The sequence below is a fragment of the Nerophis ophidion genome, linkage group LG12 (genome assembly GCF_033978795.1).
Source record: "Nerophis ophidion isolate RoL-2023_Sa linkage group LG12, RoL_Noph_v1.0, whole genome shotgun sequence".
Taxonomy (NCBI): Eukaryota; Metazoa; Chordata; class Actinopteri; order Syngnathiformes; family Syngnathidae; genus Nerophis; species Nerophis ophidion.
The window spans coordinates 54,997,569-55,015,921 of NC_084622.1; the positions used below are offsets into that span (position 1 = coordinate 54,997,569).

At 36.3% G+C, this 18,353-nt stretch overlaps 1 protein-coding gene and 1 long non-coding RNA gene across 14 annotated transcripts in view; one reads left to right on the top strand and one right to left on the bottom strand.

Annotated features, from left to right (window-relative positions):
• abcc8 (ATP-binding cassette, sub-family C (CFTR/MRP), member 8) overlaps positions 1-18,353 on the bottom strand; it is a 172,171-nt gene that overhangs the window by 34,743 nt on the left and 119,075 nt on the right. For 5 of the 13 annotated variants that reach the window (XR_009809066.1, XM_061917764.1, XM_061917762.1 and 2 more), the window contains 7 exons: positions 11,663-11,747; positions 11,306-11,386; positions 10,840-10,977; positions 9,780-9,905; positions 7,058-7,158; positions 5,849-5,910; positions 1,653-1,900 (listed from right to left, as the gene is read on the bottom strand). Coding sequence is in view for 12 of the 13 variants with exons in the window: in XM_061917764.1 (XP_061773748.1) it covers positions 1,653-1,900; positions 5,849-5,910; positions 7,058-7,158; positions 9,780-9,905; positions 10,840-10,977; positions 11,306-11,386; positions 11,663-11,747 (841 nt within the window). In the remaining variant the exon portion in view is untranslated. The remainder of the gene's footprint in view (positions 1-1,652; positions 1,901-5,848; positions 5,911-7,057; positions 7,159-9,779; positions 9,906-10,839; positions 10,978-11,305; positions 11,387-11,662; positions 11,748-18,353) is intronic. The other 8 variants (XM_061917768.1, XM_061917766.1, XM_061917770.1 and 5 more) reach the window with 7 other exon arrangements.
• LOC133563582 (uncharacterized) lies at positions 5,523-11,910 on the top strand. Its single transcript, XR_009809067.1, has 3 exons — positions 5,523-5,667; positions 5,812-6,115; positions 11,288-11,910. It is a non-coding gene; the product is annotated as an uncharacterized LOC133563582 (long non-coding RNA).

The window sequence follows — 18,353 nt, forward strand, 5'->3', positions numbered from 1 at the left end:
GAACCTGCAACCCTCAGGTTTCTGGCCGGCCGCTCTATCCACTACGCCATGCCGCCCCAATACTACAGTATAAACACTTTGCAGGGCCCAATAAAATAAAAGACTGGCACATTCAACTTAATGGCAAAGATTACTTCCTAGCAAAGATAACACGCTTGGACTCAATTCACTATTGCCATCTAATGTCTTGGAATTGCAACTGCATTCAAAGTCTACATAATACTATAATGTATGTATACTATATAATATAGTACAGTCAAATACTTGCAAATGAGCCTTTGAAGAATAAGAAAACAAGATAACAACTGGACAGTACAGTTTAGTGTTAAATGTTTAGTAAAAAATAGAGTTGTTTTTTTAAACAATCAACATTTATCAAAAATTCTGAAAATCAGTACCGTTGAGTACTAATTCCCGGCCCCGGGAATTAAAATGTGTAGGGTACACGTGCCAAGAAAGAACCCAAACAAAACGAGGGACGCTGTCAAAGGTTTAAAATAAAGACCAACGGTGAAATGTGAGCACTGTCATTTTCCAATAGCACTACATTATTGACGTAGCACATTACCGGAAAGTATTTACAGAGCAAACAAGCAGAAACAAAATATAAGTCCATTTTGGCAGGTAGCCCCATCTTTTATGTTTGAGTGGCATAACAAATGTTTTGTTCAAACACAATAGAGTACATGATATCATCTATAGTTTGCATGTTAATGATAACAAGTTGTCTAAAAATCAAACACCATTCCTCCAATTAATTCCCTATTTAATTGTGAGAGTATTGAATTGGAGAATACGGTGTCACGCAATTTAAAATATGTATGATGTTTATCAATGGGTTTTATTCTTATTATTATATACTATTAATATACTTTTTTAATTTTTTTTTACAATTAGATTAGATTAGATTAGATAGTACTTTATTTATTCAGCCGGGAGAGTTCCTTCAGGAAAATTTAAATTTTCAGCACAATCCCATTAGAAGATTAAAATAAAATTAAAAAAATTGGTCTAAGCCTGGGCCCAGGAAAGGGGGTCCAAACTGAGGCCAAGGGAAAAAAACAACTCATAGCAATAGTACACATCCCTCTCACATCTGTGTAAGAGGGAAACATCAAAAAACAAAGAACACAAAGGACATGAAAGACATTAAAGTAATGGAGCTGATGCAACCAGACACTTCTGCATACAGCTATGAATAAAAACTAAACGAAACATATACACTGTGGTGGTGTGATTATTATCACTTTATCAAGAAGCCTATTTGTGTAGTTTGGCTCTTTATTTATTATTATTTAATGTGTTTTACTTTTTAACTTAAAAAAAAAAAAATACACTGTATAGTGATGCTCTTATGTTAAAAGCGCAATTTCAATGTCATGTGCATATATAACAAAAAGGCGCCTCATAAGAATCTTTATTTAAACCATCTTCCGTAAAAGACACATTGAAGCTATAAAGTGTGTTTTATTGGATTACTCAATTAATCAAACAAATTAAACTAGAGGTTACTCGCTAACTAAAATAATCGTTAGCTGCAACCTTGCAATATAATCGTGATATTTCAGCAGAAAAATCCTCATCGTCATTGAGTCTAGCGGTAACTTTTCTTTAAAAAGTAAATTCCTGGTTTAAAAGTCAGAGTTCCTCACCTGAACAAGCGTACAGTTGCGTGCTGTGGCGTCTGACTTGGCCGTGATGACGTGTGACGTCCAATGTGCCAGCCAGTAGTCAATGGACACCATTAAGGAATGTTTTAGGAGCTGTGACAGGAGGAGCAGCGTGAGAAGGAGGACGCCGGCCGAGGACAGGTAGGTGCCGCAGGAGCGCCAGGGAATGGTGGCTCGTTGACGCATTACCTGCGACAAGCTGTCGTCATCGTCACTCTCCAGGGATTCTTCTGGAGACAAACGTCGGATCGTCACTTGCAAAACGTGCCACATGTGACACACTTCTCTCTTACCTTGCATGAACTTGTTTTTATACTCCTATTTCCAACACATTCTCCTCATTGTTCTGTCACTTCAATAAATGCTCTCACCAAAATAAAATACAAAGGATGACAACACTGTAAAGTATTTATATCTTCCTCTGCCAAGGGGATTGGTGTTTGTTCAGTTTCCATCACATACAAGCAGAGGTGAGTAGAGTAGCCAGAAATTGTACTCAAGTAAGAGTACTGTTACTTTAGAGATGTATTACTCAAGTAAAAGTAAAGAGCAGTCACCCAAATATTAACTTGAATAAAAGTCAAATGTATGTTGTGAAAAAACTACTCAAGTATTGAGTAACTGATGAGTAACCTGTTTGTTTAATAATGACGGCAACAAGTAATGCACAAAAATATAAAAACAGCAATGAACAAATTCAGAGCCAGGTAATATCTCTTAAGCAACTAAAACAATAATATATATTAAAAAATATATATTAGGTTTTACACTGTATTGAAAAAAAATGTTTTAAATGAATTTTACCTTTGGAAGTTCATTATACTATTGGCTTAGTTTTGTATTCATAAATGTAAGTTTCTCAATACCCGACCTGTTTTTTGTGCCTTTAAAAAAGATTTAGAACTCTACATTAAAACACTCTACCTCTAACAACCAAAAAGCTGTGAAAACGATGATGCTGTGTTCCAAATTTAAGTTATTTACTGAGATTGAGTGAGCCTATGGCTTTGCACTTTATTTTATATATATATATATATTTTTTGCATTGTATTTTAGTTACTTTGAATTTACAACCCCCTGGCGCTGTTCTGTATGTTTTTTATACTGTTTTGTACTGTTTTTGTACTTACTTTGATTATTATTTTCAACTGTTTGTAAATGTTGAAATTTATAAATAAAGGTTTATAAAAAAAAGTGTGCAGTTAATCATGTGACCGCCTGGCTCTGTTTGATCGGTGAAATGGAGTCAAACCTCACCAGTGACTGCATTAGATTGGTGAAACGGAGTCAAACGTCACCAGTGACTGCATTTGATTGGTGAAACGCAGGCATGTGATAGATCCTACTTTGAAGGAATGTCTGACAAACCAAAAAGAAACAAAGCGTGTATTAACAGATCGATAAAAATCAGTAGCGAGTAGCGAGCTGAATGTAGAGAAATGGAGCGGAGTAAAAGTAGCGTTTCTTCTCTATAAATATACTCAAGTAAAAGTAAAAGTATATTTCATTAAAACTATTCTTAGAAGTACAATTTATCCCAAACGTTACTCAAGTAGATGTAACGGAGTAAATGTAGCGCGTTACTACCCACCTCTGCATACAAGGTAGAATACTAGCAAAAGTATAATATGTTAATCTTTTCATTTAGATTGCTTTGAATTTTTAATGAACAATCAAATTCACTACAATGTAGACGCCCCTTGGACTGCCTAAGTCAGTGTTTTTCAACCTTTACTGAGCCAAGGCACATTTTCTTCATTGAAAAAATCTCAAGACACACCACCAGCAAAAAACATTAAAAAAATGTAACCCAGCAGCCAATATTGACAATAAAAGGTCGTTCTCGCAATTGTTGGATATGAATTCAAACCATAACCAACCATGCATCACTATAGCTCTTGTCTCAAAGTAGGTGTACTGTCACGACCTGACACATCACGTCGTGACTTATTTGAAAATTTTTGGGGTGTTTTCCTGTGTGTCGTGTTTTAGTACTTGTCTTGTGCTCCTATTTTGGTGGCCTTTCCAGTTTTGTTGGGATTTTCCTGTAACAGTTTCATGTCTTCCTTGAACGCTATTCCCCTCACCTGCTTTTTTTTTTTCGCAATCAAGACATATATCGAATAATCAATAAAGTACTATCTATCTATATGATATAGTTGACATATTTACATTTCTCTTTACAGCAAGTTAAAAAAGGAGTAGGAAGAAGCCAAGCTTATTTAATCCTACTCCTTTTTCATTTTAATGCAATTACTAACACAGATGTATGCTTCCTGTCCTCATTTTGTAACACAATTTACATCAATGAAATACAACAAATGTTTTAATAGCTAAGTCAGGTATGATTCACATATGAAATAAAAAAATCTCCTTTTCAATAAAGTTCAAGATGTTCATCAAAATTCTTCTTCCTTGTATTTTGCATACACGTTTAGTTTGAACAGCCTCTTAAACCGGACCATATTAGTATATTGACAATTTAGTTCCACATACTGATAAACCAAATGTTTTAAGTGTTGTATGTGCATACAAATGTTTAAAACTACATTTTTCTCTGAGCTGATATTTTTCGCCTTTCTTAGGTAGCAGCTTATAGTTTGCTTTGTACAGTTTGCATATTCACCAAGTCCTTAAATTTAAATATTTTTTATTTAATAAATAAAGGATTTATATGTTCTCTATATTCAACATTAGGTATTATTTTAACTGCTCTTATCTGTAACACGGTTAGTAAATGAAGTGTACTTTAGTTGAAGTGATTTTTGGTCAAGTACAAAATTTGCTTCATTCACTATTGAAATATTTCTTACCACCTTATGTCGTATATTTTTACATTTCAAGGTTATTTTTTTCATCCATTACAACACTTAAAAATGTTTGTTTTTTACTCTGTTTTTCTACTTTGTCTCTGTGTATTTGTGTTTCACTTTCTCTTCTACTGTTATGGAATATCATTCTAGTTTTGTTGAGAGTCAAAGATAGTCTTTTTTTGTCAAACCATCTTTTTAATTTGTTAATTTCTTCTGTTATTTATTGTGTTCTCTCTGAGGAACGGAGTTTTAATACCCTATCAAGGCTGCCAAGGCTGCTTTACTTGCCCGAGCTGAAGCCCAGGGGCCCCAACCAATCAGGGGACCCTGACGGCGGAAGGCAATGGTTGATGTTCATAACTGTTAATCATAAACAGCTCAGCTTTGTCTAGCGATTATGTACTGTCTCTCTCTCTCTCTGTCTCTGTTGCTCCGAGCGGGTTTAGACCAGCGCACTACTATTGAGCTACTTTACTTGACTTCAATTACACTCGCATAGACCTGCATGCGCCTGTCGCATGAACAAAATAATTTTTAAAACGGGTGATAGTTTTGCATTATTGCTGTTCTGTAAATTCTGATTTATTTTTTGTTTAACTATTTTTGGCCGGGCTAGGGATTGGTGTGTTGAAGTTGGGGAGCCGGGGACGCAAAAGCCCCTGAACCCCAGGGCCACCCCTTAGCCCTGACCACTGCAACAAATAGAGTGCAGGCCTGTGGGAAACTGCACACAATCAGGACTTGATGAGATGGTCTTAATAGACAGCTAGTCGACATGAGCGGGTTGTTCTGTCCTATTAATTTATAGAGATACCTTTTAATGTGTCGTGCTAATACTGATAAACAATCGAAGAAATCACTTAACTTTACAAACGAGTAGTAAAAGTTTTACTAGGTGATAGATTCAACAAGATAGGTATACAGTAATGGTTTTAGCTATGAAACCTTGGCGGGGGTCTGCAATGTGCCCTTCTAAATGTGCTACTGCAGGCCCACCCTTATGAAAGCAGTGTTTACCAGGAATAACCGTACACACGGAATACCAAGTGGGGGTGAGGAGCAAGTATTGACACCTGCTATAAATACTGAACAGCATATTTCCACATATCATGCAGCAGGTTGGAGCAAGAGGCTGTGTGGAGCGTTGATGAGAAGCAGGATTGGTTTTATCTTCCTTCAAGCAGGTGAGTGTTTGGAAGGCAAGACATGACCATGTCAAAATAAGAATGAAAATGTAGATGATTCTAATATGAAGGGAGAAGCGTACAAAGACAGGATTTTCGAGCAGCGTCAGAAAGCCACACAATTGCTTTCTTGTCTTTTTTCAGGGTGTTTGCTTTGACAAAGCATGCTTTCTGGCCACACCTGTTTCATCGAACATGAGAGTAAAACCTGGTGCTGGAGCCATGGTGAAAGTCCAGGGGGTGTCACCAGCACGCGAGAAACAACACAAAACACAGATAAAGTGTAATGCCGCTACACTTGGAAAAACACTATCACAAATAAACAACAAAGACACACAGAGATTTGGATTAGAGACCAGGATCAATAGCAACACGATGCAAGAAGTTGTGTACAATAAACACCAAAAGGTTGTGGAATAGTGTGTCTTATTGGTGACGAAGTGTGGAGGTAAGTCGGGAAGAGTATTGTGAGAGTAAAGTGGTGTCAAAGATAGTGGGGTATGGTACATCACAGTAGAAAAGAATGTGATGCAGTACGTGTATGTCTAGTGGTTCAACTAGCAGCAACATTGAAAATAAGCAGATAAATATAAACTGGAAGAGCCTTCTAAATGCATGTGTACTACTTTCAGGATGAAGTGAATCAGTATAAAACTGTGACATGGAGGACTTCCCAAAATGATGAGAACAACATACTGGTATACCGTAATTTCAGGACTAAAAGATTGCCGAACAGGTGACAGTGGACCAATGAAATGGTAAATCATTATTTAATCGAAGGTATTAAATCAAACGCACCCACGTAATCCTTCTGTAGGCCATTTAGTGTGTTGTAGATTCACCCTCCTTATGGAAAGGACACCATAAAAATGAACAAGACACAGCCCCAAGGCTAAAGACGGGCGGCCCAGTCATTTAAAAAGGTAACAGAAATCTCCCACAATTACTGCCAAAGAAGATGGGACAAACCCAGAGGCGACCTGCCTCAAGACGAAAGCGAAAAACGAGGCAGAGAAAACGCAATCCCAAGGCACCTCAACTCCGACACCGAAGAAGGCGACTTTAGTAGTTACAGCACACAGGAGGAGAAGGATGACTTCTCCCGTAGGCGATATGTCCTGTTACCTGAACTGTCTTTTGTTAAATTTGGGAATGAACACAAACGCCTGTGTAAAAATGTTATGTTTCAATGTGTTCACCTGTGTCTTTTAAACCTGTGCGGCCGATATACGTACAAAGTAAGATTAGTCCAAAAATTGAGTGCGGCTTAAATTTAGTTATGCTCTCTAGCCCGAAAATTACGGTACCTTTTAATGAAGTTAAGGACTAAATGCATTAATATTTGTACATGACAGAATACTCCCCAATAGCCTGGCAGTATTTTGACCTCTCACCTTCCTCATCATCCTCAGTCTTAGCAGCCTCTCTGGAGTACATAGCTCTCCGCAGATTTTTCCTTTCCATATCTGTCATACTGGCTGCTACGGTCTCCTGAAAAATAGAAATGTCTTAATGTGATGACACAATTTTTAAACAACAAGCTCAGGTTCTGTAAGCAAAGCACTAGATGCTTAAAGGGGAACCGCACTTTTTGGGAATTTTGCATATTGTTCACAAACAGTATAAAAGACATGACGCTATATATATATATATATATATATATATTAATATATATACATATATATATATATACATATATATACATATATATACATACATATATATATATATATATATATATATATATATATATATATATATATATATACATATACATATACATATACATATACATATATATATATACAAGTATATATATATATATATATATATATATATATACAAGTACAACCCATTTATTTATTTATATATATATATTATTATTATTTTTTTTTAAGTCTATGGGAGCCTGATCTACTAACAAATCCAAACACCTCTGTTAAGGTTTTATATGTACACTGTAAGTATATATGTAATGTAGTAACAGGCACATTTATAGTAACATTTAATATTTATGTATTTTGATCATTTTAAGCATACACCGCGCTTTAATTTAAAAAAACGAACCACGTTGTTTTCACTTTTTTTTATAACATCACTGATTGTTACTTACTGCAAACTTCATGAGAGCCAACACATGTAATAAAACATCACTTCCAGTGCAATGTCTGCTGTCATTAGAATGTCGACTGATAGAATCTTGTTAAATTCCCGATGATATTCCAGATAATAATCCTCACTAAGAAAAAGAGGGTGGAACCAAGCGTCTTTTTGTGTCACTCTCCATTTGCGGTTCTAAATTGGCTGTCAAAGTGTACCAACTTGTCAGAATATGTACTTGTCCTTCTACTATCAAGGTGAAAGGCATGATTTAGGATCTACAATCAAGTTTCACAAGCACAGAAACAAAGACGCAGCTCATTAGTCGATCATGTCAACATTGGCACACAAGGTTGTGATCACGGTACCGCAAAAAATAGCTTGTCCGCATTGGCACTTATATTAATATCACTAATACTTTGTTAATATTCAAGTCACAAAATGTAAATGGTGTATTGTTGGCAGTTTTTCCCAAAAAATTTATTGGGTTTAATCGGTGGAATAGAGAGCCTCCTGTTCGCCCCATTGTAAGGGGTATTTAATTTAATTTCATGAACGATAAGTAAAATTCACAAAAAAGTACAGTTCCCCATTGAATTTTTGTTTAAAGTTATTAATAAATATAAAATTTTAAGCAATAGTCATTATGGGTTCCGTCCCAATAACTCAACTGCAACAACAATAATTGATTTGATGGAAGAAATTTCAATGGCAGTAGTTTGAAAACAAATCTTAGTACCCGGTACGTATTTTTGTAGCTCTTGAAAAAGCGTTTGATATCCTTGATCATGTAATATTATTGGACAAATTGTATAAATATGAATAAGAGGAATGGCTCATGAGTTGTTTAAAAGTTTCCTGAAGGACAGAAAACAGTTTGTGTAAGTTTGCCTTGCATAATTGTAGTCGTGGAGTTCCACAAGGATCGATCTTGGACCTCTATTGTTTCTCATGTACGTCAATGATATTACCATGGTTTCCAAACTTTTAAGTGTATTTTATTGGCTGACGACCCAACCCTGTTTTATTAAGGACAAAATATTAAAGATTTGTTAGTGGTAGTTAAAAAAAAAATATTTTTGTATTAGTAGGACAAGTGTGGATGCCTCACTATATATCAAAGGAGTTGAGATTCAAAGAACAAAGAAGATCTGTTTTTTTGGTGTTACAATTAATGAACGTTTGTCATGGAAATCAGATAATACAAAGGCTAAAGTATCTAAATATATTTTTATTTTACACAAAGGGAAGGAATTATTTAATCTAAAAGCATTGTACATTTTGTATAACTCACTGATTGTTCCATATCTAACATACTGTGTAGAAGTGTGGGGTAGTGCCTGTAAAACATATTTAAATCCAACCTTACTTCTGCAGAAAGGAGCCATAGGAATCATATGGGGATAAGCATGATATTTAAACAGTTAAACTTACTGAAATTTAAAGTATTGGTAGAGTGCAATATCCTAAAAATCAAAACAAAACAATCAAAACAGATAATTTAAACAAGAAATTGGTTACAATCTTAAAAGGAATTGAGCGCTTTACTAAATCGAGGTTTAGAACAGGGATAAAGGAATCAAGCATTTCAATCAAAGGTGTTACTTTGTGGAAGAATTTTGACAGTGAAATGAAAAAATCTAAAACTCCTACTGTATTAAAAAAAATTTAAAAATCATGACGACGAAAAGATGTGATTTGGAGTAAATTATTGTGTCCATGTTTAGTTATTTTGTTGTATATTATGAAATATGTATGTTGCGAATAAATATTGCTAGTTTTCTGAGTTGAACAACAACTGTAACTGTATGAAGAGGGTCCGATATAAGTTTGACTTCTTTCTGCTTCTTTTCGTTCATTATTTATTTTAAATGTAATGTTAATTGTTTTTTGTTTGACCTTAAATGAATGGAACAAAACAAACCAACAAATAATCGGACCCCAAAAATAGCAACAGTGGTTCAAAGCAATTAGGAATTAAGTAGCACTGGATGGTGCTGCTCATTACTTACCGTCTCAAACTCTTGGTCCTGTCTGTGCATCAGCGTTTTCCACTGCTCAAAGAGCTTGGGTTCACAGTTTTGGATGTCCTTCAGAGTCCCTTCGGTCTGGATGGTGCCGTCTTTCATGGCAATAATCTGAAAAGACACACGAACGCATGAAACAATCTGTAACTGATTCATTGTATACGCATTAGGATTGCGCTATTCAGAAGATTTACGATATAAAAATATGACCATCTATAGAGCTTTTATTACTGTCGTTATATTGTGATAATGCATGCATTTTTGTTATCGTTTACAAATTCAAGAAAACTCTCTTTGGACACAGAAGGGCTTTAAGGGCAAAACCCAAATGATTTAAAGCAGAGCCAATAGCAAGAAGCTATCCAAATATGTTACACCACCGTTTTTGTCTGATTATAATTAGCAATAGAAATGTAATCATTTAAATAATTTTTAAATTTTAAATATCTGCGTTAGTATGACTAATACTATTACGGATTATTACTATGTGGTATTTGATTGATACCCAAATTTATAGTATGCCCCAAAACTAATGTAAAATATCCAAACAAAGGAAGAATAAGTGCCCATTACATTTTACAGAAATATAGAGAGAACCATGTTACAACAGAAAGTAACCAGATAATAACAGCAAATTAACAAGTAAATTATTAATTAATTTGACTAAATAATAAAACAGGAAGTTACGCAAAATGTTACTGTATAAGTCAGCAGCTAAATTTAGGAGTCTTTATAACCCATTTTGAAATGGTTATTATTATAATTATATGCCAAATAATATGATATATATCGTTATCGCAGGCGTCTGCCATAAATATCTCATTATGTACGCACACACAAACAAACACAATCACACGCGTGCACATGAGGGGCCGTTAAGGACATTATTCAGAATTACCTCTTACATACACTACTGAAATGCTCTTACATACACTACTGAAATGCTCTCACATAAACAACTAAAATGAATATTGTCCCTAACGGCCCCTCATACATTCACACACACACGCACACACGCACACACGCACACACGCACAACTCTCACCCAGTCTGCTTGTGGTAAGTACTGAAGTTTGTGCGTGACCAGCACCACTGTCCTCTTCTCCTCTCTCAGGAGCCTGAGGATCCCATCTTGCATCAGATGGTCACTCAAGTGAATATCTAGAGCAGAGAATGGGTCGTCCTGTAAAAAGATACCAAAGTGGGGTAACATAAAGGAACATATGTATTAGTATTATTATTATGGATGGATTATTATTATTATTTTTACTATTATTATTATCAGTGCCTATTTTAGTTTCCTTCTCATCAAAACTATCAGTGACCTTTTGCGTCTATGGATGGACGGATTTGTGCATTGCCTCTTTAGCTACAACATTTGCATTTAGGATGTTTTGCATTTATGTCCAGCAAAAATAACTTAAATAGCCATTTGTTAGTCAAAATATTTTTTTATTAGTCATAGCTCGATTAATATTTGCTCATCATGTCAGTGTCTGCAGGTGACTCACCAGAAAGACCACATTTGTCTGCTGATACAAGGCTCTGGCCACACTGATGCGCTGCTTCTGCCCACCCGAGAGGATGATACCCTGTAATAAAGGCAGGAGTGTAACGCAAGATGAGATGCTATCACACAAAAGGGAACAAATGGCTTCATTTTAAAAGCGGCCAGTCCTGTTATCCCCTAAGTCGGACTGCAATCCATCATAAAAGTCCAAATCCCTGCACACACCAGCATCTCATCCTTGCAGCACAGTAATAATGACCAATGTTGTTGCAGTGTAACAAGCCACAGAGGGATAAGCCATTGCCAGATCAGGCAATAAAAAAAACCAACAGAGGAATTCAAATGAATCGTTACTGACCCTCTCTCCAATCTCTGTCTGGTCCCCCTGTGGCAGGATGTCGATGTCAGGCTGAAGAGAGCAGGCTTCAATGACGGCTTTGTATCTAGAGAAAACAAACAGACGGACAGAATACAGAAGAGGACCAGCACACAAAAGCTCAACTGCAACAATATTGTACCAAACACCTGCAAAAAAACCTGTAGATTCCTCAATTGTCAAATATTGTGCATACAGAACTACTAAAATTCAAAGATTGTGTGGAACTACAGACATCCCAATTTACACTAAATGCAAAAAATATATATAATTGCCTGGAAATTATCAAAAAATTGACTAAAGGGGAAATATATTTTAAGAGGTAAATTAAAGGTCTACTGAAATGAGATTCTTTTATTTAAATGGGGATAGCAGGTCCATTCTATGTGTCATACTTGATCATTTCGCGATATTGCCATATTTTTGCTGGAAGGATTAAGTAGAGAACATCGACGATAAAGTTCGCAACTTTTAGTCGCTAATAAAAAAGCTTTGCCTTTACCGGAAGTCGCAGACGATGACGTCACAAGGGTGAGGGCTCCTCACGTCCTCACATTGTTTTTAATGGGAGCCTCCAGCAGCAAGAGCTATTCGGAGCGAGAAAACGACAATTTCCCCATTAATTTGAGCGAGGATGAAAGATTTGTGGATGATGATATTGATAGCGAAGGACTAGAGAAAAAAAAAATAAAGTTTAAAAAAAAAAAGGTGATTGCATTGGGACTGATTCAGATGTTTTTAGACACATTTACTAGGATAATTCTGGGAAATCCCTTATCTTTCTATTGTGTTGCTAGTGTTTTAGTGAGATTAAATAGTACATGATAGTCGGAGGGGTTTGTCCACGGGTGTCTTGACGCCAGTCTCTGCGGGAAGTCGACGGCAGCTGAATGGATGGCGCAAGCTCAGCTGATCTCCGGTAAGAGGCGACTTTTTACCACAATTTTCTCACCGAAACCTGCCGGTTGACAAGTGGTCGGGAAACATGTTCGCTTGACCGCTCTGATCCAAAGTAAAGCTTCACCTCCGGGAATTTTAAACAAGGAAACACCGTGTTTGTGTGGCTAAAGGCTAAAGCTTCCCACCTCCATCTTTCTACTTTGACGTCTCCATTATTAATTGAACAAATCGCAAAAGATTCAGCAACACACATGTCCAGAATACTGTGTAATTGCGCCATGAAAAGAGACAACTTTGAGCTGCAAATGGTGTTTCGCTAATATGTCCCCTGCAACCCTGGACGTCACACGCACGCGTCATCATTCCGCTACATTTTCAACAAGAAACTCTGCGGGAAATTCAAAATTGTATTTTAGTAAACTAAACCGGCCGTATTGCATGTGTTGCAATGTTAATATTTCATCATTGATATATAAACTATCAGACTGCGTGGTCAATAGTAGTGGGTTTCAGTAGGCCTTTAAATCTCAATATCCTTAGTAATGCACAAAATGAAGTAGTATTTGTATTTCTATGTGTGAAGTTAAACTAGGGAAGTTTTAAATTTTCTGAATGTAAACAAATGTACAACAATAGTTCACTTTAAAAAGAGAGACAATGACTTTTAATATACAGTATATAAGATTGAACGTTTCTAGCAGTCAAAAGGTGGTTAATAGGGGTGCTGAAAAAAAATCAATTTACATCCACGTCACGATTGATATTATTCCTATTGTAAATAGATTCATAATTTTAAAAAAAAATTGTTTTAAAAAATATATATAATTCTTTAAGAATCAATCTTTAAAAATACTTTTTTAGGTCATCTGAGCACCTACACGTTGCACATATACTGTATGTCATACATCAACAGTCAAGAACAGCTTTTGTAACCTGCAACTTGTTTTTGAAAGGTTTTATTACAACTTTTATGACAAATAATATATCGCAAGAATTGTTTGAATCGAGAATCCTTGCAGAATCCAATCCTCGACCCTAGAAGTGGAATAGAATTGAATCGTGAGCTGTTGTAAGAGTCACATTCCTACTGTTTACAGTATTATTCATTTTTTTATGGTATTTATTCATTTATTATTAGTTGGCGTTACCGTCATTTAGCACTTGCATATGCGTCTATATATGTGTATACGTGCAAACGGTGGGCTGTTCACTGGTGCCCTTACATAACCAGAAATCATGATCATAATTAAAGATTAAAGTAGTTTTTGATTTGCTTTCCCTAAATATCTAAAACTATTCATATTCTGTCCAGGTCATAGTATGCTCTTTGCAGTGTTGTTGTTTTTAGGTTAGAGTTTGTATCCAATCAGAATTCAGCTAGCTTATGTTGCCATGCTGTGCGAAATCTGCCCGGGGCCTTCAGAATCAACAATGCTGGCGTCTGTGCACTGTAAGTGAAGGGGCACATACAGTTGAGAGACAATTTTTATAGTCAATCAGATCACAAGTTGTTGTCTGTAAGGCCTTCTAGCTGGCCTTGCGCTGTGGTAGGTTATCACTTTGGAGTCCAAAGTGAGTATCCAATCACAAGTTGCAAAAACAGGAAGTGGCACCGGGGCCATACCAGCTATAGAAAGCCACAGAAAACTAGCCGGTACTCAAAAAGAAGGACAGCAAAATGTTGATTAGGTGGCAGATACTGTATATATTTGCAAGGCCATTTTCAAGAAGGGTTTTTAAAGAGAAACTACATCTTGTGAGACGAGGTCGGCCGACACCGGCAGTGAAAAGGTTTGCCCGCGACTTTCACACGAATCAACCGACTACGACAAACTACCGACTACGACGGCACCACTGGCTTATACGGCGTCGAATGGGTTTTTACAAATTGTGAGTTAAAATATTTCATTTGTTAATATTTTAATGTTTCATTTGTTTTATACAATTCTTTTAATTTTGACAGTACCACGTTGAATATGTTTTAATTGCTGAAACGGGTTTATTGAATGTTAAATGCGCCAAAAAATAGACAGCTTTGTACACTGTTGATGGGGATCAATGCGCAGTAGTGTGCAAGTGTGTTTCTGTATCGTATCTCCAGCCGTGTCCATGTGGTGACATTAATTACGGTATTTTGAGAGGTGAAGTTGGACCAAGTAGGACATCACTGAAGGACTAGGTGAGAAACGTACGGCCCGCCACTGGTATACGTACTTTATGAATATTTGTGCCCAAAAATGTGTTTATACGTGGGATAAAGATTGATATTGTTTTGAAAATTCCAATAAATTAATCGTTGTATAGATCAGAATCAGAATCAGCTTTATTGTTATTACGCAGGGTAACGAGATTGAGGCCATTCCATACAGTGCTATGTGTGCATGCAAGAAAACAATGTGTAAAAATATAAAAATATGAAAAATATAGAAGCGCGTGGATCAGCGGTTCTCAAAAGGGGTGTACGCGTACCCCTGGGAGTACTTGAAGGCATGCCAAGGGGTACATGAGATTTTTTATGAATATTCTAAAAATAGCAACAATTCATAAATCCTTTATAAATATATTTATTGAATAATACTTCAACAAAATATGAATGTAAATTCATAAACTGTGAAAAGAAATGCATCAATGCAATATTCATTTTTGTGGACATGTTCCATTAATATTGATGTTAAAGATTTGTTTTTTTGTCAAGAATTTTTTAGAATTAAGTTCATGAATCCAGATGGATCTACAATCCCCAAAGAGGGCGCATTAAGTTGATGATTACTTCTATGTGTAGAAATCTTTATCTATAACTGAATCACTTGTTTATTTTTCAACAAGTTTTTAGGTTTTTTTATATCTTTTTTTCCAAATAGTTCAAGAAGGACCACTACAAATGAGTAATATTTTGCACTGTTATACAATTTAATAAATCAGAAACTGATGACATAGTGCTGTATTTTACTTCTTTATCTATTTTTTCCAACCAAAAAGGCTTTTCTCTGATTAGGGGGTACTTGAATTAAAAAAATGTTCACAGGGGGTACATCACTGAAAAAAGGTTGAGAACCACTGGTATAGATCACGGGTTCTTAAACATTTTGATCTCAAGCCCCAACTTTTCCACTACAGAGGGGCCCAGTTTCCACTCAAATATTGACACCTCATTAGTAATCTTACTCTTGATTAAAATTGTATTCCATAATTATATCTAACCTACTTACAGTTTACAACCTTGTCAAATGATATGAAACCATGTGTTAATCAGTAAGACGATTTATTTAACACAAACTTTAGGATTAGGTCAGGCTAATTAGAAAAATTATAACCAAACATGAAGGGAATTACAAGTAACTGATTAAAAAAAAATGTACATATAATTATGTTGTGCTAAAAGAAATAAAGTCGCAGACATCCTTGGTAGCAGTCATGGCGCCTGTTGTTTAGTTAGCCATACACAACTCTGGTTAGAGATTGTCAATACTGCAACAGTTGGCAGAACAGTGTATTACAATTAGGGCCCATTCGGAGCACAGCTGAGAAAAATATATTTTTCGTATTAAGAAACACTGGTATATATGACAGTGACAGTTTATATATGAATAAAATATTGGAGTAAACATGTTTAATTTCTTCCCACTCTTTTCGGATACACTTTCATCCATTTTCTACTGCTTATCCCTTCTGGGGGGGGGGGGGACAAGTCACCATCTCATCGCAGGGCCAACACAGATAGACAGACAACATTCACACTCACATTCACACACTTGGGCCAATTTAGTGTTGCCAATCAACCTATCCCCAGGTGCATGTCTTTTCGGATACGAATAACCTAATAATTATGTATGGTTTTCAATTTCTATGTGTTTTCATTGTGAACAATGTGTTTCTATATTTGTAATTATTCTAATGTGTTTGGTTTTGGTTTTAACATTTCAAAACAAAAAAAAATACTACTACCACTACTGTTTAGTAATAGTGGACCACAAGTCCAGAGCACTGATTGGCTTCTACACTCACTGGACAAAAGTCATGAAACAGTTCATTAATTAAATGTGGCACACACACTTCACTTGCTCAATTTAAATATACTAAATATAGTATGATTCTTTGTCTCAGAGCATTACATCGATTGCAACTGGACTGTTCAGATTGTTCTAGAAGACGATAGGACAGCTCTGGGTCTATTCCTGTGAAAATCTGCACAGATGAGAAGAAAATGTCTTGTAAGGTGCCTGCGTGTTTTCCTAAAATCAAGGCTCCAGACAAAGAATGCTACAAGTTAGTGACTCAGTCTGTGCTTTTTGTATTGCCTGCAACTGCAAAATAAGTCACCACAGGGCCAAATATGTCATGATCAGTTAAGGCTGCAACCCTGGGTGAAGAGGTGGCATGCAGAAAAAAGTATCTTTAATCCTGCTCACACAGAAGGAATCTACACGCAAAACACAAAGTGCAAAAATAAAGATGAGGAAAAAAGGCAACATGAGATGCAGCGGAGTGCAAATAATATACAGGTTACATTCGGAATGGTAAAGTAATAAAAACTGAAGCTTTTTGCTTAGTGATTACTAATTATCGCGAGATATAGAAGTAAAATACAGCACTATGTCATCAGTTTCTGATGTATTAAATTGTATAACAGTGCAAAATATTGCTCATCTTGAACAATTTGGAAAAAAATATTGAAAAAAAAACTAAAAACTTGTTGAAAAATAAACAAGTGATTCAATTATAAATAAAGATTTCTACACATAGAAGTAATCATCAAATTAAAGTGCCGTCTTTGGGGATTGTAATAGAGATCCATCTAGATTCATGAACTTAATTCTAAAAGTTCTTCACAAAAAATAAATCTTTAACATCAATATTTATGGAACATGTCCACAAAAAAATCTAGCTGTCAACACTGAATATTGCATTCCCCACAGTTTATGAACTTGCATTCATATTTTGTTGAAGTATTACACAATAAATATATTCATAAAGGGTTTTTGAATTGTTGCTATTTTTAGAATATTTTTAAAAAATCTCACGTACCCCTTGGCATACGTTCAAGTACCCCCAGGGGTACACGTACCCCCATTTGAGAACCACTGCCTTAAACAATGGTTTAGTGTGGCTGAAACGGGGCTCAGGCTAAATCATTATTAGTTTAAGCCAAGGGGTTATCCGGCATCTTCTTGTACTGGTTGTATTGATCACTGTTGACTGCATTGATCCACACATCCACTTAACACTGGCTTACGGAACCATTCTAATTAATCACTCTTTTGGCTTCCATCTTCTATCTTACACTGCCATGAAGCATTAGTGGACTAAAAACAGTTAAAGGGGACATTAATGATTCATGTAATTGAAGATTTCCACAGTGACTTGAATGTGGTTGTGGAGAGACGGAGCCGACGAGCTCACAGCGGGCTCGGACAAACGATGGTCCGGCCCAAGATGGCGGCGAGAAGGCGGAGCATGCAGCGAAGCGGAGAGGCGGGGCACGCCTGGAGCGGCACTGCAGCCATCAGCGTCAGGTGCGTACACCACACACCTGCGCTCAATCCCATCACCTTCTGCTGCAGCATAAAAAGGGCGAGGGATGAGCAATCGTGGCAGAAGTAGGAGAGGAACAACCCGACACCAACAACCACAAGAGCGACGAGAGAGACCCCGAGCACGATGAGTCCCCGCAGCAGACGCAACCAGCGGACACCGAAAGGTGTGCCGCGACCAGAAGGAGGAGCCGGCGCACTAGAAATGGGCGCACCCAACTGGCCAGACACAAAGTTTAGTG